We start from the raw sequence: 23,938 nt of genomic DNA on the forward strand, positions 1-23,938 counted from the left end.
TAGTAACTTTTCACCTTTGGAACTATAAACTATATGTTTTTTACCTTCCAGATGATTTTTTTGCCGTTGTTTATTCTTCTGCATTATAAACAATAAATGCGCGATCTTAAGTTTTCCATATTATTTGATTTTTTTTTACATGAACTATCAATCAATCACCTAGTCACCTAGTTTTTCAAGAAAAAACTTTCTAGAGGATGCAAATACTTCTCTCGGGAAATAAAATCTTTTGCTTATATGGTTATTTCCATTTTATTCCCTCTCAGAATTGAAGGATTTTGATTGTCTAGATGATGTAGCATCACATTGATTAGCGGCACTTCCACATGAGCTCAATGCAACATTCAAGTTGGCTTGATCGTTTATCAGGATTTATTTCAAAAACAGCATACTTTGTCACCTACTACAATACGCATTGTTAAGTTTTAGTTACAGATAATAAAAGATAAAGATTACAAAGTTATTTACCAATAGCCTCATTTTAGACATGTCTTTCTCTAACTTCCTAGTGGTTAAACTTTAGAACTTAGGGCATATTGTCTGCATATATTACCACATTTTCTAAGTTGCTCACAACTGAGTAAATTATAATCAATATTCGATTTCTCATATTTCTATTCAATTCTCTAGGGCTTCAATAGATCTAACGGCAGTGGAGTAGGCTGAAGCTGGATTAACACCAGTTACCACTTTTCCATCAGTGATTGAATAATCATCCCAGGGTCCAATAGGAGCTAGATATTTAGCTCCATATTTTTTGGCGATATCTTCCACAGATGCCAGGCCCTTGGCTTTCATAATGTTATCAACACCCAGCATGGTCTCACCGACATCAGTAAAACCGGTGATAGATTTGCCTTTAATCAATGGCTTCCCTGTTTTCTTGTCGGTTAACCCATCGAAAATAACAGGACCATGACAAACTGCAGCGACAACACCGCCGTTAGCATAGACTTCAGATGCAACGTCTTGCAAGTCTTTTGCTTTTGGGTAATCAAATAAGGTACCATGACCAGCAGATGCAAAAAAAATACTATAATCGTCCGCGTTTACTTCTTTTGGAGTATTGATTCTGGCCAATGTCTTATTAAAATCGGAACTTTTATTTAAGAAGTCATCTCTGTCTTGACCGTCTAGAAAATCCGTAACTAAGGAATGTTCATCCCAACCAAATTTTCCAGTTTCAGATACAAAATCGACTTCATAACCCTTTTTTCTAAATGTGTTGAAGGGATGTAAAGCCTCTACAACAAACACACCGGTCTTAGCTCCATCACTGTAGAACACATCGTTATAGGAAGTAAGAGCTAGTAAAACTTTTTTTGGAGACATTGTTTAAATTTATTCAGGTATATTCTGTACACTTGCTCAGCGAAAAGTGAGGGTCAGAAGTAAAACAAGTTGTTGATGGAATATACTTGAATAATAAAAATATTAATCTTTCCTTATGCATGTTTAAATAGAAGGTTGAAACGGTGCGAAGATTATAGTATAATAACTGAACCGTTTAAGTCATCCCTTAAATTTTTTCTTCCATTCCTTCGGTAGCTATTAGGTAAGCACCCACAAGTTCCTTTTTTTTACTTTAAATACTCGGAATTATGAATCATCAATGAAGCATGCAAAAATTCATTACGTAGCACTAAACATTAATAAGAATTAGAGTTACATATTCTACAACGTTGAATTCTTTTCAGAAGGGGTTAATGTTAGTAGTACTCCAACTGAGAGAAAGAACGACAACAGAAGACAGTGGGGAAAAATTCTATTCTGGAGTAAAGATGTTATCACAGTTACTATTCTTACTATTGCCATTAGGCAAACATAATAAATCACTAGTATTAGATTAGATAACTAGGAATATAAAGATAGTTTGAATAGTTCTTCGAAGAGGCCATAGTTTATTTCCTATAATAGTATACTACTGCAAGGCGTGAAAGAGCTCAGAACAAGTCGCACTGCACAGTTAAAATAAAAGCATGCTGTATGATCAAGTGTTAATTGTCATCGGCGACTATTTTGCGTTTATTTCGTTTACTCTCTGATAGGTTTTGCAAGATAATGACCATTGAAAATGGTTAATTCAATTGCACTAGAATGTGTCCAGCAGTCGTTATTTTCATCTTCAAGTAACATCTTACAGTAAACTCCTACTCTTTTAGCGTACTGTGTTGGAAAATGCAAACGTAGCCCAGTGCATGCGAAGCAGTAACAATTCCCAAAATAATGAAGAAAGTAAACCGTACGGAACATAAGGTGTATACTCGCCTAATGTAAGAGTCTTGATCCACCCCGGAACTATGGATCAGTTAAAAAAAGAGGTTAAGAGTATAATCTCTGATCGACTATAGAGGAGGCGATGGGAAAAAAAACAGGAAATACGTAATATTGGGCAGCTAATAGCTTAGAGACAACACACTCTCTGAGATCTACATTGCAGCAGAGTGGGATAAATCTTCATCTATATCAAAGAATGAAAACTGATGAAAGGTATATTTATTCATTGACTAGTGCGGGGTACTAGTCGTTGTTGTAATGCTATTTAATGTGATGCGGATAAATGACACTAATTGAAAGGAAGCTGCAGTGAAATGTCCGAAAAGTTTTCAGCATAGCAAAAAAAAAAGTTACACAGCCTCAAAACAGAGAAGATCACGCAGTAAAAGAGATAGATATTACATCAGATTATGACTTGAGGTACTTCGTTCAGCTGCAACTATCCTTATTAAAGAAAATAGATAAAGAAGACGGATAGAAATGAAACTGTGTTCAAAGGTATCTATCAACTTAAAAAAATAGTAGTTGAAAAATAAAGGCAATTTACAGGTTGTAGTTTAATAATCTTTCAAACTTGACAGAAGACTTTAGATATACTAAAAATGGTTCCAAGCAAGATAATGAAACAGTATCGGAGACATTATGAGCGGACCTTGACCGTTTGAACACCGCACTGACATCTATTAATATTTAAATTTTGGAATCTAAAGATTTAATATGTTATTAGAACAACACACAAGGAAATATGAGAGCAAAGAACAACCGTACCATACACACACAAGAAAATCAGCATGGCAACCTTGATATGCTCCGATATATCTTTCAATGTTGCGTTCTGTATCGAGTTATCTGTGTCTAAACGAAAAAAAATGGCGCAAGGAGCATTTTGTATCCTGGAGTTGTTCAGAAATGAGAAAAAGACATTACAAGCGCCTCCCCTATTCTTAACGAGGTTTAGTCAGGAAAATCCCATTATCGGAATATCCAAAACTTACTGGTGACATTTTCACCTAAAAAAAAATGGTTCTAACACAGTTACCTTACAATTCACTAAATATGTGGCCCTATCAGTACTCCATAAGAATCATTAAATATCGTAATCAGGGGTGATCCGGCCAACATTAATCCGCCTCTATGCTACCTATTTTCATGTTATTCCTTGGCAAAACATGCCCCTTAATCATCTTCAACACACCGAGTACGTCATCATCAAATAGGGATAAACCCAGATTGCGGCCAAGACAAAATCAGAGGGCAAGAGAAAGCTACTATCTATGCTGTTGCCAAGTCCGGGCGAGAGGCACATCTAGTGCCTTCTATTCGTAGTAGGCCAATCATCAAGTTACTATACCCGACAATGACGGATGTACGGACTACATAAGTGCCGTTGTCACAAAAGTAACAATTTTGTCCCACCTATTCTAATCCATTTGACCCATTTGGCTCACTTTGATTCGACTTTGCGTCATTTTGACTGCGATGAAGGGTCTGAATTTGTCCTTCTGCGCCCGCCGTTTACCCCGCGGAAATGTCATTTGCTACTGCATTCGTGTGGTATCTCCGTCTCGTGGGGAATTCGGCGCTACGTTGCTGTTCGAGCGGCCCTGTTCATTGCATGAAAAGAAAGTAAGCAGAAGGTGCTAGCCGTCCACTACGTCAGAAAGAGATGATGATTCCCCAGCGTTCCTCGGACCATGTACCGTTTTTGGTTGGTCAATTCTCGCTAGATGTAGCTATTGCGTTTGGCTGCTTTGGGATAGCAACAATCTAGACAACGTGCAGATCCCGGTAAGGGAATGGGTACTTCGTTCTTGGTAGGGCGCTCATTAGGAACGCTTGTAACGAGCAAGCAAATAAACAGGGAAATGAATAAAGTTTAATTGAGATTTTTTAGCTTCAATTTTTTCCTTCTCAACACTGTTTGGTCTTAGAGGGTTAGAAGTGCAATTACGATTCAGGAGTAATCAATCTCATGATATATAAACAGGTATCAATACCAGTTGTTTTTAATCTTTTACTGATTGATGATAATTGTTTATTTTCACTTGTTAACACAAATAAATAAAGAAAAAAGAGAGTATAATAATCGCGAAAGATGAAGGTTTCAAAAGTATCTAAGATTAAAGGAAAATTTATAAGCAGAACCAGTCATTGGGGATTAACAGGTCAGAAGTTGCGGTATTTTATCACCATTGCGTCCATGACGGGTTTCTCATTGTTTGGATACGACCAAGGATTAATGGCAAGTTTAATCACTGGTAAACAATTCAACTACGAATTTCCAGCTACAAAAGAAAACGGTGACCATGACAGACATGCAACTGTAGTGCAAGGTGCAACTACTTCCTGTTATGAATTAGGTTGTTTTGTAGGTTCATTGTTTGTTATGTTTTATGGTGAAAGAATCGGTAGAAAGCCGTTAATCCTTTTGGGGTCTATAATAACTATTATAGGTGCTATTATCTCCACATGTGCATTTCGTGGCTACTGGGCATTGGGTCAGTTTATCGTCGGGAGAGTTGTCACAGGTGTTGGTACGGGCTTAAATACTTCCACTATTCCCGTTTGGCAATCTGAGATGTCTAAGCCAGAAAATAGAGGTTTGCTAGTTAATCTAGAAGGTTCTACAATCGCATTCGGTACCATGATCGCTTACTGGATTGACTTTGGATTGTCATACACAAATAGCTCCGTTCAATGGAGATTTCCCGTATCGATGCAAATCGTTTTTGCCCTGTTCCTACTTGCTTTCATGATTAATTTACCTGAGTCACCTCGTTGGTTGATTTCTCAGAGTCGAACTGAAGAAGCACGCTATCTGGTGGGAACGCTAGACGATGCAGATCCAAATGACGAAGAAGTTATCACAGAAGTTGCTATGCTTCACGACGCTGTCAACAGGACCAAACACGAAAAGCATTCTTTGTCTAGTTTGTTCTCCAGAGGCAAATCCCAAAATTTACAAAGAGCCTTGATTGCAGCTTCAACACAATTTTTTCAGCAGTTTACTGGTTGTAACGCTGCCATATACTATTCTACTGTGCTATTCAACAAGACAATTAAACTAGATTATAGATTATCAATGATTATAGGTGGTGTCTTCGCAACAATCTATGCCTTATCTACTATCGGTTCGTTCTTTTTGATAGAAAAGCTAGGTAGACGTAAGCTATTTTTATTAGGTGCCACAGGCCAAGCTGTTTCATTCACAATTACATTCGCATGCCTGGTTAAAGAGAATAAAGAGAATGCAAGAGGTGCCGCCGTCGGTCTATTTTTGTTCATTACGTTCTTCGGTTTATCCTTGTTATCATTGCCATGGATATATCCACCAGAAATTGCATCAATGAAAGTTCGTGCATCAACAAACGCTTTCTCTACATGCACTAATTGGCTGTGTAACTTTGCTGTGGTTATGTTCACCCCCATTTTTATCGGACAGTCCGGATGGGGTTGCTACTTATTCTTTGCTGTTATGAATTATCTGTACATTCCAGTTATTTTCTTTTTCTACCCTGAAACTGCAGGTAGAAGTTTAGAAGAAATAGATATTATCTTTGCTAAAGCCTATGAAGATGGTACTCAACCATGGAGAGTCGCAAATCTCCTACCTAAATTGTCGTTACAAGAGGTCGAAGATCATGCCAATGCTTTGGGCTCGTACGACGACGAGATGGAAAAGGATGATTTTGCTGAAGATAGACTTGAGGATACATACAACCAAATGAACGGTGATAACTCATCTAGTTCTTCAAACATTAAAAATGAAGACACAGTTAATGATAAGGCAACTTCAGAAAACTGACTAATGTATTCGCCAAACCCACAATTTATTCTGTACTTTACTTAAAAGAGGCATTCTTGCAAGGTTTATATTTAAGCTTTGCTGCATCACTAATATTCATAATACTATAATTTCAGTATATTCATTCCAATATCTATCTGTTAGTCTTTTGAGAAACCACAATCATTCGCACTTCCCCGCTCTTCCGTAAAGCCATAGGAAAGTCTGCAAGTTAGCCCAACCGACTCCGCAATCTTAATATTTACTGAAATATATACATGATGGCTATAAATAACCTTCAAATGAAGTTTCTCACAAGATCGAAACTTCATTGCCTAATAACAGGTATCTAGAACTTGAGCAGATGAATCTAAGTATTGGGAGAAATTTTTTGATGCATGTGTCTCCATAGGAATGCTATCTTAAACTGTTGTTCACTCACCACACCCTCTGATATTACAACATCTAAGCTTACCGTACCATAATACACCCCAAGCATATAAACATTCAAAAAAAAGTTTTAATACATAATCAAGTATTTTATTCTCTCTGCCACCATGTCGTTCCTTTCGTAAAAGAGGGTTTGAAGAAATATCTGTGCTTAGCTCTAAGCCTTGTACATCGTTTTGGGCAATACAGTTGAGGTTTGTTGCAAGGTCTATTCGATCACTCCTTATATACTTCATTTCCCTCATCAGCTACTTTCAGGAAATATGAACTAGTTTGTTTTGAATGTTGGTATGACATAAGCTCTGCTCATTTCCATATGTATCACAAGATAAGCATCGTCGTATAATGAAGCTTACCGTTACTACTGGTAGCAGCGATGGCAAAAGTTGGACCAGTACGTGGACACGCAACCAAATGCTTTATATGACAAAGAGTAAATGCCGTCAGACACTTTAAAAATATATGGATTTTACACACTAAACAAGTTTCTATCTTGTTATACTTAACATGTCTGCACGTATATAGGTTTACTTCGTGGTATTTTTTTATAATTTGGGCACAATGACGAAATCTGTCAATCCAGGAAAATGACGCGCATTTTCTGTTTACCGTTAAACTTCTCAAAAAAAGCATACTCGATCCAATGTACTTAAGATCAATGGCAGATAAACTATCACATAACTTGATGGTGCTAGTATAAACTAATTTCACTATTTACAACCGAATACACTGCAACTGTTTTAAATTGGTAGGTATGTTCCTGTTGCCCAGTAAAGTCACATCAGCTTTTCTAAAATCTACAGGCCTGTTTGCTAGGTTTCCTTTGTTAAGTAGAACCATTTCAAACTCTTCCTCTCTTCCTTCTTATGAACTATCAAAGGATGTAGCCAGAATATCAACTTTGCCTCCAAGACCAAAAAAAATTGTTGTCGCGATTACTGGCGCGACTGGTGTTGCGTTGGGAATCAGACTTCTCCAAGTGTTAAAAGAGTTGAGCGTTGAAACACATTTAGTAATATCAAAATGGGGTGCAGCGACAATGAAATATGAAACAGATTGGGAACCACATGACGTAGCAGCATTGGCAACTAGAACATACTCTTTTCGGGATGTTTCCGCATGCATTTCATCTGGATCTTTTCAGCATGATGGTATGATTGTGGTACCCTGTTCCATGAAATCACTAGCTGCGATTAGAATAGGTTTCACAGAGGATCTAATCACGAGAGCTGCTGATGTTGCAATTAAAGAAAACCGTAAGTTACTATTAGTTACTCGAGAAACACCTTTATCCTCTATCCACCTTGAAAACATGCTGTCCTTATGTAGGGCAGGTGTTATAATATTCCCTCCAGTGCCTGCATTTTATACAAGACCCAAAAGTATGGATGACCTGTTGGAACAAAGCGTCGGTAGGATTTTAGACTGCTTTGGCATCCACGCTGACACTTTTCCTCGTTGGGAGGGGATAAAGAGCAAGTAGTGCTTCATTTGAGCATTTTTTAAGTTATTTAACGGCTGATAGAGTTAAATTGTTTGTTATTGGCTGAATACTTCTTACATTTCCCTTCGCCCTAGCCCGACTTGTTCCAACGGAAGTGCGAACCGTGGATCTGCCGATACCATTCTATATGCAGCGCAAATTTTTACACATGTACTTCTTCCTAACAGTAGCGCCAGCTTAAATAGTTTTTAAAATGTTATTTCACTCGACCTACAGTCCAATCTCTATCCATATTTTTCTGGCAAGCTTCAGATTGTGTACGTAATTTTTGTCAACGTGGCCGCCGTGGTGGCGTACTTTTTCTTATAGAATGAGCTCATGATATTAAGAATGTAAACAGGTACCATATCTCTTCTTGATTTCAAATCTTTATAAAACATTAGTAAAATTGTTACATCACCAATCTGAAAAACCGTCAGTTTATATAACTCAATGAGAAAACTAAATCCTGCTTTAGAATTCCGAGACTTCATCCAGGTTCTCAAGGATGAAGATGACTTAATCGAAATCACTGAAGAGATTGATCCGAATCTAGAAGTGGGCGCAATCATGAGGAAGGCGTACGAATCCAATTTACCAGCTCCGTTATTCAAAAATGTTAAAGGTGCTTCGAAGAATCTTTTCAGCATTTTGGGTTGTCCAGCCGGTTTGAGAAGTAAGGAAAAAGGTGATCATGGTAGAATTGCCCATCATCTAGGCCTTGACCCAAAGACAACGATCAAGGAAATTATAGACTATTTATTGGAATGTAAGGGCAAAGAGCCACTTTCCCCGACCCCCGTTCCTGTATCATCCGCACCTTGCAAGACACATATACTTTCTGAAGAAAAAATTCATTTACAAAGTCTGCCAACGCCATATTTACATGTTTCTGACGGCGGTAAGTACTTGCAAACGTACGGAATGTGGATTCTTCAAACTCCAGATAGAAAATGGACTAATTGGTCAATTGCTAGAGGTATGGTTGTCGATGATAAGCATATCACAGGTCTGGTAATTAAACCACAACACATCAGGCAAATTGCCGACTCTTGGGCAGCTATTGGCAAAGGAAATGAAATCCCTTTTGCTTTATGTTTTGGTGTTCCGCCAGCGGCAATTTTAGTTAGTTCCATGCCAATTCCTGAGGGTGTCTCTGAATCGGATTATGTCGGAGCAATCTTGGGTGAATCAGTACCCGTTGTAAAATGTGAAACTAGTGACTTAATGGTTCCTGCAACTAGCGAGATGGTTTTTGAGGGTACCTTATCGCTGACAGATACACATCTAGAGGGCCCATTCGGTGAAATGCATGGGTATGTTTTTGAAGGCCAAGGTCACCCTTGCCCATTGTATACTGTCAAAGCCATGAGTCACAGAGATAATGCTATTCTTCCTGTATCCAACCCGGGTCTTTGTACGGATGAAACTCACACTTTGATTGGTTCACTAGTGGCCACTGAGGCTAAGGAGCTTGCTATCGAATCTGGCTTGCCAGTTCTGGATGCCTTTATGCCGTATGAGGCTCAGGCCCTTTGGCTGGTTCTGAAGGTTGACGTAAAACAGCTGCAGGAGCTGAAGACTACACCAGAAGAATTTTGCAAGAAGGTAGGTGACATCTACTTTAGGACAAAGGTTGGATTTATCGTCCATGAGATAGTTTTAGTTGCAGACGATATTGATATATTCAATTTCAAAGAAGTCATCTGGGCCTATGTCACAAGACATACTCCTGTTGCAGACCAGACAATTTTTGAAGATGTCACATCTTTTCCTTTGGCTCCCTTTGTTTCGCAGTCATTTAGAAGTAAAACTCTAAAAGGTGGAAAATGTGTTACGAATTGCATATTCAGACAGCAATATGAGCGCAACTTTGATTACATCACTTGTAATTTTGAAAAGGGATATCCAAAGGAATTAGTTGATAAAGTAAATGAAAATTGGAATAATTATGGATATAAATAATTGCCATAGACTTTCTACGGAAGAAAAACCATATAATCAGATTCTAAATAAAATTATCCGAACTTTTATACTCCACGGTTTTGGGGTAATTTGATTGCAGTGACAAGCAGTGCGCCAATAACACTATCCATCTTTCGTACAAAGTGAAGATAAGGTTATTTTCCTGAGGTGAGAACCGTAAATCTTTATAAACAAGGAGTATTTTATAACTAAACTTAAAACCTTGTTACTTATGGAATTAATCTTGACTAATAGGCAGATGATCAACAATTATTGATTTTGAGTGAAAGTCCATAAAGTTACAGTATGTAATTACAGTATGTAATTAAGGAATGTCTGTAAATATATGCTCCTTTTTTTTCAACTTACTATGATTTTAGTAGAACACCATGATGATGTAGATGCGTAATACTCTATAAACGTAACATCGTTAAAGCATTGGTTATTTTAATTTCTTTTCATAAACCAATATCTCTGACAGCACATAAAAAATAAATGGACTATATTAACAGCAAATATCGGTTAATCTAGGGCATAATTATTTAACATCAAAAAGAAAGTTGCTAGTTGTTCTAGTATTGCTCGGAGTACTTCAAACGGTAAAAAGATAATTTTTGTTTTCCGCTTTTGTCATTGAATAGCTGAGAAATTTCCTCCCTAGCGACCATTTAGGGAATGTAGCTAACAAAAATGATTCAAGTATGTTGCGCCTAAGCAGATCTGAACTCTATAAGTTGAATCACTATATCATTGAAATATAGTGGCGAGCGCGTACATAAAATCAAAGGAACTATGCAATAGACTCAATTAAATGCCACATAGCTATTTAAGACTCCAAATCTCCAATACAATCATTCGTTAAAGATTTCTTGTATTCTGCTGATATCTTTTTCTACAGTTTCTTGAGTGTCTAGTGACCACAGTATTTTTAGTACTCATGGCCTGTTTGCTATTGCAAGGAACGGTATTACTTTTACAAAAACCCTGCTTTTCGGCAAGTTCAGCTGTCATTTGGTAAGATTTTGAAAATAGTGGAAACTATGGATTATCAACGAATAGTCTTTAAACATAAGTGCTAATATTCAAAACATCATTTGATGCGTGCGGTGCATTTTTTTGTGCTGAATGAACTTTTGGAGATATCTGCCTTCGCCCATGAATATGTATTACCATTAAATGCATAATAACCGTATACATGAAAATGGAAATAATGAACTGATTATCAAAAATAGCTAATGCAGGTGGGATTTAAGACATTGTGGTTATCGTGTCAGCCTGTATTTTGCGCTTTAAGGTATTTCATAAAAGTTAGAATAAAATTTAAAAGTTCCATTCTATGAAACTGTAATTATAGGTATATACTATCATCTACCAATCTTACCCATGTATAGTTCTAATGTTAAAGACAGAGTAGGTAAAAAAAAATGGTAATCAAAACGTGATCTCCTATATTCGGTATGAACAAGCTTTGAATATTCCCTAGCAAAATGTAATAGTATGTCATAATGAAAGAAGATTGTAATGCAATGCTCGTAATGTCGACCGGCAGAAACCCGTGTCACACGGCCTTATTCAACGTGACGTTGTGATATATGTAGAACATGCTTTAGATGAGGCGGTATTTGACTGTAGCATCTTCTAAAATGTGCTGATATTGTTAAATCTCAATCAAATTGAGAGAATTTGAGAGACTGAAAAAGTGGTATTCTGCCTGTGGTGCTAATATCCTTAAAATGCTAAACCGAAAGAAGTAATATTATCATATAAATTGATAATGTATCACACAAAAGATGCATGCATTTTAGTAATATTAACTGCTACTAAGATGTAGTAGACGATCGATAATCGAATCTTGCGGTATACTCTAGGATCCTTCATGTTGAGTTAATCGGTTATACTTCTGTCGCTGTGGCAAACTGATGTATGCACCAACTTGAGACCATTGTCTCCACATTACAGAGGCGCTTCTAAGTCATCTGTTTCTAAACACTTTAGCTTTCTATAATATTCTCTTCTAGCGACTTTCCTTTATTGTCCTATCATAGAAAGCGATCATACACGGAAATCTAAACCCAGGTCGCTAGAGTGTGTATAAAGGAAGATTATTTTGAAAATTATGAAAGTTCTCTAGATGTCTGTTTTCTTTATGCAGGATATTAAATACAAGTTTGTGCTTAAGAAATTTCCATGAAGATATCGAACTTTATAGTAGGAATTGCATAAATAGATGAATTATGTGCCGCTCGACGTTTATAGATAGCATAAGCACAATGACTTAAAGGTTATAATACTCATTGATATCACTCTGATTATAAAATCGTAATAGATATGCGTATAGGTGAACTAATCTGAATGATGAATATTCACGCCGCAATATGACGTGGTCAGTACTCTCTCCTGTACTTTTCAAATTCAAGATATTAAGTTACCATCGGTCTGAGATGATGGGCCCAAGAATATTTGACACAATAACGTTATTTCCTTTACCCGCACTAGACATGAGAGTTTTTTTTCTCTTAAATGCAAGTTACAGTATTTTTGTCGCAGATGGAGAATTGTGGTTTGCAAAATATAAACCCTCTTAAGTTCATGTGTTGAAAAGGTTTGCAATTTCGTGTTTAATTTTCATATAAGGACTAAATATCGAAAGTAAATCAAGGTCTCATCTTTCACCACGATACTGTTAACGCAGTCTACTTAGGGTTTAATAGTCATTTTAGAGTGTGCTCTTAACCAAGTTTTGTTAATTTTACTTCTCCTTTATGTTAAGCTCACGATAATAATCTAAGCAGTTCCATCGTTATTCCATCTTAAAGGTCTTGGTTGTGGGCCTGCATAGTTCTTATGCTCCTACAAAGAACTATTAAAGTACCCGTGTAGTTGATTTCTTGAACTATCTAAATTTAAGTTGGCGATAAGTATAGTGGTGAGAACATTCTCGGACCGTAGCGCAAATATAAACTTCCGCAGTGCAAACTTCTTCATGGTTCAAGAAAGAACTTTCGAAGCGCGTCATTTGAAAAAGCCAGCGAAACTAATATGGGCAACACTTCATAATTAAGAGTCATACGTGCTCTCATCTTAACTAGAACTGGTAGCTCTATTTCGAAGAGACATCATGTAATCTAACTACCGCTTCCTGTAAATTTGATAAAAATACAAATTCTATTCTAATGATCTTGAAATGTGCCTTATTATTGAAAACCCATACGACTATGTTCTAGAAATATTAATTATCAACTTCATTTGCCACGATAATTTCTATGCAGGGGAGCATGATGAATAATTACTTTACTCTGTTAAACTTATAAAAAAGGGTAATAATCTATTCCTGTTGCGACTGAGCGAAAAGTATAGGTAAATGCGAAATGGTGCTGTTATGTAATTGCCAGTTACTTTGTGATGCTAGGTCTTTGAGTAAAGTGATGGTAATTCTAGCTAACGTTTTGACCACTGTGACTGCTGCACTCCTGAGCGCATGGGTTGATACGGTTCCACTGGACACATACTTTAATTTTAATAAGGCATCCGGATTTGGCGACTTCTATTTGAATGTATCTGTAATTTGGGCAAATGAAACTCTTTATGACACCAGAACTGTCCCAGCTATTATCAATGTCCTCCAAAGGCTTGACAATATGGATGCAAACGAACCTACACTTAGTGTAGTTAACCCATACGATACTTCAAGCTTCAATTCTATTTCAACTGCAGTGCCTGCTAGTGAAGAATACAAAAGTAGCATACGTGATGTGCAAAAGATGTGCTACTTATCACACAAGTACCTTGCGCAGGAAGGGTACTCCAAACCGGGGCCATCGCATTACCAGACGAAGATATATTCTTTATGAAGCAATGATTGGAGGTGTATCAAGTTCGAAACTGCTGATCCTATGGATTTACATTTTTCTTATGCACAAGGCTTGCTTGTGTTTCTGAGTAGTTAGTTTTTAGATTTTTGTCAAGTCTGGGGTAAGTTAATTCGAGCAAAATTAACGGCGCGTTATTGTAATACATATGTTGTTCATATATTCTTTTACAAAGAGGTTTGGAATGATGTCACCGGTGTTAGAATGTTAGGAGAATTTCATGTGAATTTTAGTCCAAGTGTTGAAGTTCTCTTCTGCAGTTAGGGCACGTACGTGGCAAAGATATCGTTTTTTGTTGGAATGAAAATCAACTATCGTCTATCAACTAGTAGTCATACTACTAGTATTTATCATACACGGTGTTAGAATATGACATATGTTATGAGAAGCTGTCATCGAAGTTAGTGGAAGATGAAATGCAAGGATTGATATTGTAATAGGATAATGACTGACAACATATAAAATGACAATAAAAGCATATACAGAATTATGTAGAATTACGAGTTCCATTTATTGGATTCCTATATCCTCGAGGAGAACTTTTAGTATATTCTAAATACCAAATAATATTGCCTTTATCAACAATGGAATCCCAACAATCATCTCAAAATTCACCCACTTCTCATTTTTGATGTAGTAATCTTAGTAGTCGTTGAGTTTGTATGTTACTTTTCTCAGGTGATGAGGCGTGATGACGATGACAAAAATGGGTTATAATAGGGCGCACTATCATCATGCGTGATTGATATTCAACCAATGTTTAGAGTACTTTAACTCCAGAAAATGGGTCATTATATGCCTAGCATGTATTGTTTTGAGACATTAAGTCTTATCTCAAGACCTTGACGTATAGGAAAGATCTTAACCAAGTGACATTACCTTAAAATTTAAAGTATGTGCCATGTATACCATATACGATAGCAGAATGAGATACAAGCTATACCATACGTCTCTGATCGACATTCATGTATGGTATAGTCTATATCTTTGTTGCTTTAAAGGTTGGCGTATAGTAAGGTAAATGAACTATATGATCAATACTGTGTGTGTAGAGTACAATAAAATATATGGGAAGAACATGAAAAGTTCGTATTGTGACATGTTATTGAGGCTATGGTAAGCGTAAGAGAGTTTTGTCTTTATACTCCTGTACATTATATGAGGTCTTGTTAAATTGACTCATAATAATCGAGATTCGTTTCTCAAATATAATAATATCAAAAAATATGAAATTAAAAAAAGTTTTTCTGTGGTAGTTTCTAAATACTGCAAGAAAAAAAACAGACGGCCATATGCAACTTTCTCATTATATCTTCCTCCTTTTTATACGTTGTTCTTCAGGCACTAGTCTCTTCCATTTTCTAATTTTTCCTCTAAAGTTTGTGAAAGGAGCAACCGTGTTAATATGGATCCATTTATATACAGGCCACATAGCTTTAGTTGTAGCCCATTTTCTATTTCCCGCTTGGAAGAGCTCATCATCAGATAAAGTATATATCCATTTGTACACTTCGTTTACGGCCTTTCTCAGCTTGGCTCTTTGCTCCTTGATGGAGTAGATTCCGTATTTTTTATAAAATGACTGGTATAATCCTCCTAAATTGTTCCATTTATAACCAGGCGCAGGAGTTTCCACATTATACCCAGCAATTTCCTTTGCTTCCCACTCTAATAATAAATTAACCCAGCCCAATTGATAAGAGAGGTTTTCAGAGGGTGTTCTATCCACTGTTTCAACTTTTTCGTCTTTTTGAGATTCAGAGATTGTTTCAAATTCTGCATCATATTTTTCATATTTTTTTTCAATCTCTTCCTTTAGTTCTTTTTTACTGGTATATTCTCTCATGATAGATTTTTTTTTTCAATTGTTATTATTTTATTCGATTAATTACCAATCTATAGCGATGTAAGTCCTACTATTAGCCGCTATTAGATTTTTTTCTATTTGCCAATATTGACTTTTAATCGCATTCATTATTTGATCAAATATATATTAGTGTGTGCACACCCAAAAAAAGAAAATGGGGAAGAAAAAATTTGCCTGCTTCAATTAGGTTTTTGGTACCTGAAATCCGCTCGAGATTAAGTGCGGCCCTCTCCACCCGATAAGGAATAAAGGGCATGCTTCCTTTTTTGGCTTTACGCACTATTGTCAAATTGTTTATATGAACAGGCTGATATAGAATTCACCCTGAAAACAATGGTAAAGTTTTTCTTATTGCACTTCGCTATCCTAAATTCAGGGTTGAGATTTCTTTCTCTTTATGAATTAATGTACGATACGCTTCAGCCCTTCGGCAGTGCATACATATCCTTGCGCGCTGATAGTTGGCCGCGTCACTTTCTTGCGCTCCGCAGCATCATTGTTCTTTGACGTAAGAACGCAAACTCTGGCATTATGGAATGCATACCGGTATCTGATAATAAAGATCTTGGATGCTTTCTTATAGGCCATCTAGAATCATGTCAGCACAAGAAACAACCATATTCCACTACTGAGGCTATTATAATAGTACCATATACTTACAGCGTTAGACGATAACAACAAATATAATATTAATTGAGCAAAGTTCTTTACTGTCATTCAAATGGGTGAGTAAGAGTAAAAATTGACAATGAAAAAACATCTATGAATGAAATCAAGGGAAGTTTCTGAAGTAAAGATTGACCATTATTCACTACTAGTAGTCGCGTTATTAAGATAATATACTGAATGGAGTTAAAGATGAGATAAATGATGAGAAACAGTCAGCGAGTATAATGGAACATGAAGCGCAAGAGCTGATTTTGTAATAAGATAATGAATGAAAACGTGTAAAACAGACAAAGAAATAAAACAGATTAATGTGTAGAATTATCGATTTCCTTTTATGGATCTCTATGTCCCCGAGGAGCACTTCTAGTGTATTATGTATAAGTAATAATATTATCTCAAGCAATAATGAATTCCCAATAATTATATATGACGCATTTAATTTCAGCTCTATGTGCATAACAATAAAATGGAAGATCAAAAATTACACTCTTCACACATAAGTGTAAAATATAGAATCATTTAATCAATATAGCATCCTGCATATGATTGTGCGTGTTTTTTTTTTCATTTTGAGCAGAGGAGATTGAGCAAGGATTCACGCTTGCTTAAAGTATCCTTGACTTGAAAAGGAAGTTAAAATCGCATAAGAAATGCAATAACTTTATCGGTACGCCATATAGCATATAGAAATTTTTTAGTAGTATTATAGAAGAGGTGATTGAAACGAGGTAGTACGCGTACCAAAACAATGGTGACTAGTGAGATACATTCCCAAATTATCCCTGTACTCTTGTGATTTCGCATCAATTTTCCATATGTGAATTACAGGATTCCAAAGGCAGGATCTCTGATCTACTGTTTTCTATAACTTCTTTGATTCCATCTGATATTACGCCTAAAAAGTATAAGTCTTTCAACGACTTATACTTCATAATTACACAATACGGTTACACATATAGGTATCTTAAAATGATCACAAGAGTGATTCAAATAAGTGTGAAGTACCTTCATCACCATTCACTGAATATTAGTATATTTAGATGCACGAAATGGGTACTTTTTAAATACCAAGCATTTACGATTTCCATTTTTTTTCTTTCCTATAAAAAGATTCTATCATGGTTAGTCTGAAGAGTCAATGGTACTACAAAAATTTATAAAGAGGTTCGAAAAGGCTTGATATGCCAACATACACTAAAAATGACTTATGGTTTCGTTTAATTATTTTGGCTTCACATAATTGCGAGATTATGTGTGGTATGGCGTCATAATCTGTTCTGCTTCTTCAAAATTTGGGCAGCAGTATCATGGACACTTTCGTGTAAACTTCTGAACTCATAGCCAAGTATTTTCCTCGTTGCACTATTATCTGTAGTTGAACCGCGGTCAATGACTTGATCACCTGTGCCAGGCTTACCCAAAGGAATGAGACCTCTTAATTGTGGAAAATCTTCGTTCAAAATATCCAGGATATCTTGGTTTCCAAATTTACCGTTGGTTACCACTAATCTTTTACCCGCGGTATTTTCCTTCTGGAAAGCATACAGATGAGCTAGGGCCACATCCCTTACATCAATAAAAATGGAATGAAAATCAGGAACACTGGCATTTGCTGGGGTATGAATTAGGCCATTGATCATTTCGCAAGAAGTATTCAAATGGCCATGCACATCTTCATCGAAAAGTTGAGGACCAAAAACAAGAGAAGGGTTGACTGTTGTTAGTTTGAACTTGATGTGATCTTCATTCTCTTTTGTGAACTCCCAGGCAGCCTTTTCAGCAAACTTCTTGGATGCAAAGTAAGCATTTATCCCATCAGTTTGACAGCTTTCCCAGGTTGCTTCGTTCCAACTCTCTTCTGTAAAAACCACACTGGGATCGTTCATCTTTGCAAGGGTTATAATAGCAGTACAAGAAGAAGTTACAACAACACGCTCTACAGTGTCTGCTGCATATTTCTTGATAGAATTTAGGATGTTTTTTGTACCTTCTAATGCGGGAATCAATAAGTCTTTTTCATATTCGGTAGTATCATAATGAAAAGGAGAGGCCGTGTGTAGAACATACCTAATCTCACGTCCACGTTTCTGCAGAACATTATCGAAAGCATTTGGATGAGAAATGTCCGGAACAATTTCTAAAGTTAAATTAGGGTTATGTTGAAATTGTCTTAGCAATTTTGCTTCTTTTTCATGGGATCTCACAGTTCCAATAACCTTATAATCTTGTTTTAACAATTGTGACAGGATATGCAAAGCAATAAAACCTGAAGCGCCAGAAACTAGAACTGTATCAGACATGGTGTGAAACGAAGCGAAAGCTTTCAGTTAATCTAGAAGGAGGAACCAAAGTTGTTGAACGGATTAGGTAAGGGAGGACGGTAGTACAGGTATGCTTATATAGTGGAAAAGTATTCTTCGAACTTTCCGATGAAAAAAAAAGAATCGAAACGGACCTTGTGACAAAGCTCGCAGGGGCCTGTATTATATCATATCCTTTTACAAACAAATTTTTTAAAAAGAAAAGAAACAATTTCTTCTCTCTCAGAAAATAATCGTATTATCGATTCTGTCGTTTTACACACTTTACTGTTAGTTTTCTTTTCTGCATCGCGTTACCTACTCTCTACCATAATAGTCAAAATGTACGATCGCATGCATGTTCGCTGCGGCACCCAAAATAGATAGAGTGGATTACAATTTAAGCTATAGAACATAAACAAAAAGTATATGCAAATAAAAAAGGCTTGAACAAATCAAGAAAGAAGGAGGGCAAGACAGTTTTTTTTTGTGAATTTTTACAGTCCATTTATTGTAACTTAGAAATTAAATTGTGCGACTGGCCATTGTTACTGTATTTAATAATGTTGTATAACACTCTAAGATTCCGTAATGATTCAAAAGCAGAGATTCGTTGGCTCTAGAGTCTTAAACAAACTTACGCAACTACATATATTCATGATTCAAACAGAAGGTACCCTTTAAGGTTAGCAATACGAACTCTAATCTGCTTTAAGCAGATGTGCAACTGTCTTCATGTGGTTAATTCATGTGCTATCGTATTAAAAAAAGTTTCCCTTCTCACGTGTCAATAAAGCACCACGAAAACATTCAATACTAGTGTTTTTCGCACCGAAACTTGCCAAATAGGCGCACTTATGCAGAACAATAATTGAAATGCCCAACGTGACACATTCCAAGGTAACTTTGAAAAATCGTAAGCGCCATTCGTGAAACAGAATAGTGTTATACCAGTGAGAGTAATAGCGAAATCAACTTAAGCAGATATTGCTACTTTAATCCGCTTATGATGAATCCATACCCATCTTTTAGCAACTTTGGACGAGAAATTAGTTCTCTTTTGGGCAATGTTCGTCAGTAAGTTGGAGAAAAGATCTGTTCAAAAAGAGTCAACTTGAAGTAATGTCTCAGAAAAAAATGATAGTATTGCTTGCTCAAGCACTAATTATATCTTTTCCTTGTCAAAAGTACAAGTTATGTGCCTCCGTCGAAAATATTTTAAGTAGAAATATTAGGTACCAAAAGAAGTGAAAAATTAAAGCTACTCTTATTTGGGTCACACTGACTTAAAAATTAAAGATAAATGTTTAGATGTTTCTTCCACAGCCCTGTTAAATACCTTGCGGCTGAAATATCGATATGGACATCTGTAGTCAATTGCCTGTACTTCCTGATATGCGAGAGATTGAATTAACTGAATTTATTATGTTAAAAAAATCATTAATAAAACTAAAAAATAAAATTAAAATAAAACTACTCTAGAAAAATACAGTTATATATCCCGCCTTTTATTGTATCAGTAGATGGGTTCCATTTTTAAAAGTTAAGAGGCCTTCTTTACAAGCAGTTCTTTAGTAACTCGTAATTATATCTAATTTTTTCAATGAAATTAATATTATCTTTCGAAATAAATGTCTAATATCCATCAGTTACTAAAAGTATAAATTTATAATATTAATCATGTTGCTTTAAAACTATCACATAAGGTGGTAAAGGAAATACACAAAATATGGAACTGAAAGTACGAGGTTCAAAGTGTCATCTTATCGATAGAATCCGAAACGCAACGATCAGTAATAGAACAGGATATCATTAACTTATAGAAGAAAAAAAAATTGTTTTCAATACTAAATAAAACTACCGATTTTCTTCTGTGGATTCCCGAAATATATGGGAAGCGAGTTTACTATTACCTTTATACATAATATTAACTATCTCTGATGAAAATTTAACTCCAAACCATGCCACAAAATTTAACTTGTTTTGAAAAAGAAAGGAAGTGTAAGCTGCATTTTTAGTCTTCAAAAGAAAATGCAAATTCTTCAACTCTACTTGAATCATATATGTACTGAAAACTCTTATCTTAAAATTTATTACTACTACTAAATGAATAAGCATAAATAGTAGATTTTTTTTAAAATGAATCAGCACACTTAAGCACTATGGAGTGCTAAATTTAATTTCATCTCAACAAATTTTCGGAATTGCATGCTATTTGTTTAACTACTATCTTACTTCCACTGGTCCACAGGACTCCCAGGCTTCCTTGCCTTGTGGAACCAGTTTTTTTCTATCGAGACGAAATTCTCCAGTCTAGTGATATTCCCTATGAGAATGGAACACAGATAAGCAAGGGAGTAGTGCTGATTAATGCGTTGAGAGTGCCAACAGAAAGAACAGAAGCCTGTTTGGGCAGGATATGTACAAGAATGAGGAATTTTTCTTTGACAGGGCTAATTTTGTAGTTTTCTTTTGAGCGAAACTTAAATAGCATTTTAGATTCAAAAAAAATGCGTTACCTAGCCATTGAGCATTAAACTGAGCCCTTAAATTCAGGAGGCACTATCAACCCCTGCCACAGAATATTTACTAGGTATAAGTGTTTAATAGTTGCAAGAGCCAAGTACATAGATGAAATTATTCAACAGAAGATTCAAAGCGTAAAATAAAATATATTAGCGCCATCCACTGGCCTCTGTATTCTTTTCTTTTCTTTCTTTTTGTTTTTTGAACAAGAAAAATGGTACCCGGGTATCGAAGATGTTTCATTACACAAAACCTTGGCACATGATTCAATTCACCCTAACATCAATTAACTCTATTCGAGCAACATGTGTAGCTAACTGCAGCTATCTCGTTTCTATATCGCACTCATTCTTGATTGTGGTATCTAATTTCGAATGCCTTAGTGATAGTGAACGGCATCGCAAGCTTCCACGGGTAGGTACGACTCTCAGCACATCATTGCTATTTCACTTCAGCTTGGGAAAAAAAACTGTAACATTATCCCGCGGCAATCGTTTAGAGCATACCAATATAGGCTAAGACAATAGCTTCCGAACGAGGGTCCTTGAAAAAGAAATATGACAGGCACGTAAAAGGGTTCTTTCGAAGGCACATGGGCACCCCTATAACGTCGATCTTACATTGCACGCATACGAATACACATTGGCGCCGTAAAACATACCTTCATATACGAAGTTTGTGACGAATGCACCAATCGTTCAAGGACAAGTTCATTTCTATAGTTACGGTGGATAAGGTGTGATAGATGAGATATGTAGGATCTTGGGGTGAGAAAAGAGTGTCAGTCAGTGGTTCGTTTGGGCAGCACCAGCTGGTGAAGGAATTTGTATAAATAGGGCTGCTATGGTCACCCATCTGTGAATATTTCGTCCTTACCTTACTCATATGTAAGTCTATATCACCACTAAGAAACAAAACAAACACAATGGTCAAATTAACTTCAATTGCCGCTGGTGTCGCTGCCATTGCTGCCGGTGCCTCCGCCACCACCACTCTAGCTCAATCCGACGAAAGAGTCAACCTGGTTGAGTTGGGTGTCTACGTCTCCGATATCAGAGCTCATTTGGCCCAATATTACTTGTTCCAAGCCGCCCACCCAACTGAAACATACCCAGTCGAAGTTGCTGAAGCTGTCTTCAACTACGGTGATTTCACCACCATGTTGACCGGTATTGCCCCAGACCAAGTGACCAGAATGATCACTGGTGTGCCATGGTACTCCACCAGATTAAAGCCAGCTATCTCTAAGGCTCTATCTAAGGATGGTATCTACACTGTCGCCAAATAGAGACAGACGCCTTTACGAACGAAATTCTATAGACATTGAGTAACGAAAAAACAAAAAAAGCTTTTTTTTGCTGCCATGAAAACAGTTTATTATATATAAATGTATATTAATATTATAAACCTGCCTGACAAATGCTGTGCATATACCATTAGCCGAAATACAATAGCCTCGAAACGAAATTCATTTTTGCTGCAGTGTATTATCCTGGTGTCCGTCGCACTTATAAGCAGTGTGGGCCAGATCGGTAGAGATGCATTAGTATTTGGACTCTCTTCCTAGGAAGTGAGTTGACAGTATCGGGTGACCTATATGTCTCTAACGATAAAGAGTACTGAAGTTCGGAAATGTAACTTGGCGGCAAAAAGAGGTCAAGTTTTAATACAGTCAATTTAAGAATTACAGAGAATAACAAAAAAAAAAGGAAGTAACTTTTTTATCTCATTTGAAATAATTGTTTTACGGTCAGTTCAAAGGAGATATTGCTATAAGTAATACTATTAAAACAAATCTACAAACTATAAAGCGATAAAGGTTAGACAAAACCGGCTTCTGGTGGACAAGCGGCCTTTAGCTGAATGGCAGTACAATAATCTGGCAAAGTATCATCTTTACCAAAGATGTTGACAGTTGGTGTGCTCAAAATGACTGACGCAAAATTTGGGTAGCATGATGCAACTTGAACGCCATAATCGGTAGCATTGAACAACTGGTTTGCTAAGCCAGTTACGAAAGAACTATTCGGAGCTGTATAGGCCCAGGAGTTGTACTCAATTTCACCGTTAACAGTATTGGCAAAAGGAACCATAGCATCGCCAATGGATTGGGGATTACAAGTCTTTTTGTTCGTTGTGAAGATAAGTGGAGAGAAGTTTTTTGTCTCGTTGGTACCAATGGTAGTCAACTTTGATAAGAATCTTGGTTCCTGGTCCAAATATCTTGCCCAAGCATCACCAACACTGTCAGTCAAAGTGTCAGCACCAACAAACGTGGATTGACCTAAAAATGTTCCGTTTTGACCAACGACTTTCATAACGTAGGTGCCACAGTGGGGACCATGTAGGTCATTACAAGTGACGTTAGTCAGATCAAACCTAACGGCTGCTGCAACGGAAATAAGGACACCAAAGAAAGTGAAAATGCTTAGAAAACTCATGATATGGTTGTTGTTTTTGGCGATAACTTGATATCTTGGACTTGCACAAAAACCATCGAAAGGCTCTTGCTCTCAATTATAAATAAACTTACAACGCTTATATAACAATCTAATTTCTTTCAAGCTGTATTTGTTGAAGAATATTTTCATTATTCTTTTGCAGTCGAGAAGACAGACCTTGAAAATATTTGTAGATTTCCAACCTCAGCGGTTATTAACATCGAGATTTTTACCCGTAGGGTGTATAGGTCTTCAAAGAATATTGTGTAGTTCAGAGGTACATGATTCGAGAAGCCAGTGCGCATGA

At 36.5% G+C, this 23,938-nt stretch overlaps 9 protein-coding genes across 9 annotated transcripts; 5 read left to right on the forward strand and 4 right to left on the reverse strand.

Moving 5' to 3' along the window:
* Positions 1-618: 618 nt before the first annotated feature.
* On the reverse strand, positions 619-1,332 carry HSP31 (glutathione-independent methylglyoxalase; the record flags this gene model as incomplete). Its single annotated transcript, XM_056221734.1, has 1 exon — positions 619-1,332. One exon carries the CDS (start codon positions 1,330-1,332, stop codon positions 619-621), a length of 714 nt encoding a protein of 237 aa, XP_056081495.1.
* A 3,040-nt stretch (positions 1,333-4,372) lies between these two features.
* STL1 (glucose-inactivated glycerol proton symporter STL1) lies at positions 4,373-6,082 on the forward strand (the record flags this gene model as incomplete). The annotated part of the gene is made up of 1 exon (XM_056221735.1): positions 4,373-6,082. The coding sequence occupies one exon, from the start codon at positions 4,373-4,375 to the stop codon at positions 6,080-6,082; it is 1,710 nt and encodes a 569-aa protein (XP_056081496.1).
* Positions 6,083-7,265: 1,183 nt separating this feature from the next.
* On the forward strand, positions 7,266-7,994 carry PAD1 (phenylacrylic acid decarboxylase PAD1; the record flags this gene model as incomplete). Its single annotated transcript, XM_056221736.1, has 1 exon — positions 7,266-7,994. One exon carries the CDS (start codon positions 7,266-7,268, stop codon positions 7,992-7,994), a length of 729 nt encoding a protein of 242 aa, XP_056081497.1.
* A 453-nt stretch (positions 7,995-8,447) lies between these two features.
* On the forward strand, positions 8,448-9,959 carry FDC1 (putative phenylacrylic acid decarboxylase FDC1; the record flags this gene model as incomplete). The annotated part of the gene is made up of 1 exon (XM_056221737.1): positions 8,448-9,959. The coding sequence occupies one exon, from the start codon at positions 8,448-8,450 to the stop codon at positions 9,957-9,959; it is 1,512 nt and encodes a 503-aa protein (XP_056081498.1).
* Positions 9,960-13,327: 3,368 nt separating this feature from the next.
* Positions 13,328-13,810, forward strand: SMKI04G7280 (uncharacterized protein; the record flags this gene model as incomplete). Its single annotated transcript, XM_056221738.1, has 1 exon — positions 13,328-13,810. The coding sequence occupies one exon, from the start codon at positions 13,328-13,330 to the stop codon at positions 13,808-13,810; it is 483 nt and encodes a 160-aa protein (XP_056081499.1).
* Positions 13,811-15,134: 1,324 nt separating this feature from the next.
* On the reverse strand, positions 15,135-15,674 carry IRC4 (Irc4p; the record flags this gene model as incomplete). Its single annotated transcript, XM_056221739.1, has 1 exon — positions 15,135-15,674. The coding sequence occupies one exon, from the start codon at positions 15,672-15,674 to the stop codon at positions 15,135-15,137; it is 540 nt and encodes a 179-aa protein (XP_056081500.1).
* Positions 15,675-17,629: 1,955 nt separating this feature from the next.
* On the reverse strand, positions 17,630-18,664 carry SMKI04G7300 (carbonyl reductase (NADPH-dependent); the record flags this gene model as incomplete). Its single annotated transcript, XM_056221740.1, has 1 exon — positions 17,630-18,664. The coding sequence occupies one exon, from the start codon at positions 18,662-18,664 to the stop codon at positions 17,630-17,632; it is 1,035 nt and encodes a 344-aa protein (XP_056081501.1).
* Positions 18,665-22,115: 3,451 nt separating this feature from the next.
* Positions 22,116-22,478, forward strand: PAU10 (seripauperin PAU10; the record flags this gene model as incomplete). Its single annotated transcript, XM_056221741.1, has 1 exon — positions 22,116-22,478. The coding sequence occupies one exon, from the start codon at positions 22,116-22,118 to the stop codon at positions 22,476-22,478; it is 363 nt and encodes a 120-aa protein (XP_056081502.1).
* A 532-nt stretch (positions 22,479-23,010) lies between these two features.
* Positions 23,011-23,631, reverse strand: SMKI04G7320 (uncharacterized protein; the record flags this gene model as incomplete). Its single annotated transcript, XM_056221743.1, has 1 exon — positions 23,011-23,631. The coding sequence occupies one exon, from the start codon at positions 23,629-23,631 to the stop codon at positions 23,011-23,013; it is 621 nt and encodes a 206-aa protein (XP_056081503.1).
* Between the last annotated feature and the right edge of the window lie 307 nt (positions 23,632-23,938).

Source organism: Saccharomyces mikatae, assembly GCF_947241705.1.
Source record: "Saccharomyces mikatae IFO 1815 strain IFO1815 genome assembly, chromosome: 4".
In the NCBI taxonomy this organism is placed as follows: Eukaryota; Fungi; Ascomycota; class Saccharomycetes; order Saccharomycetales; family Saccharomycetaceae; genus Saccharomyces; species Saccharomyces mikatae.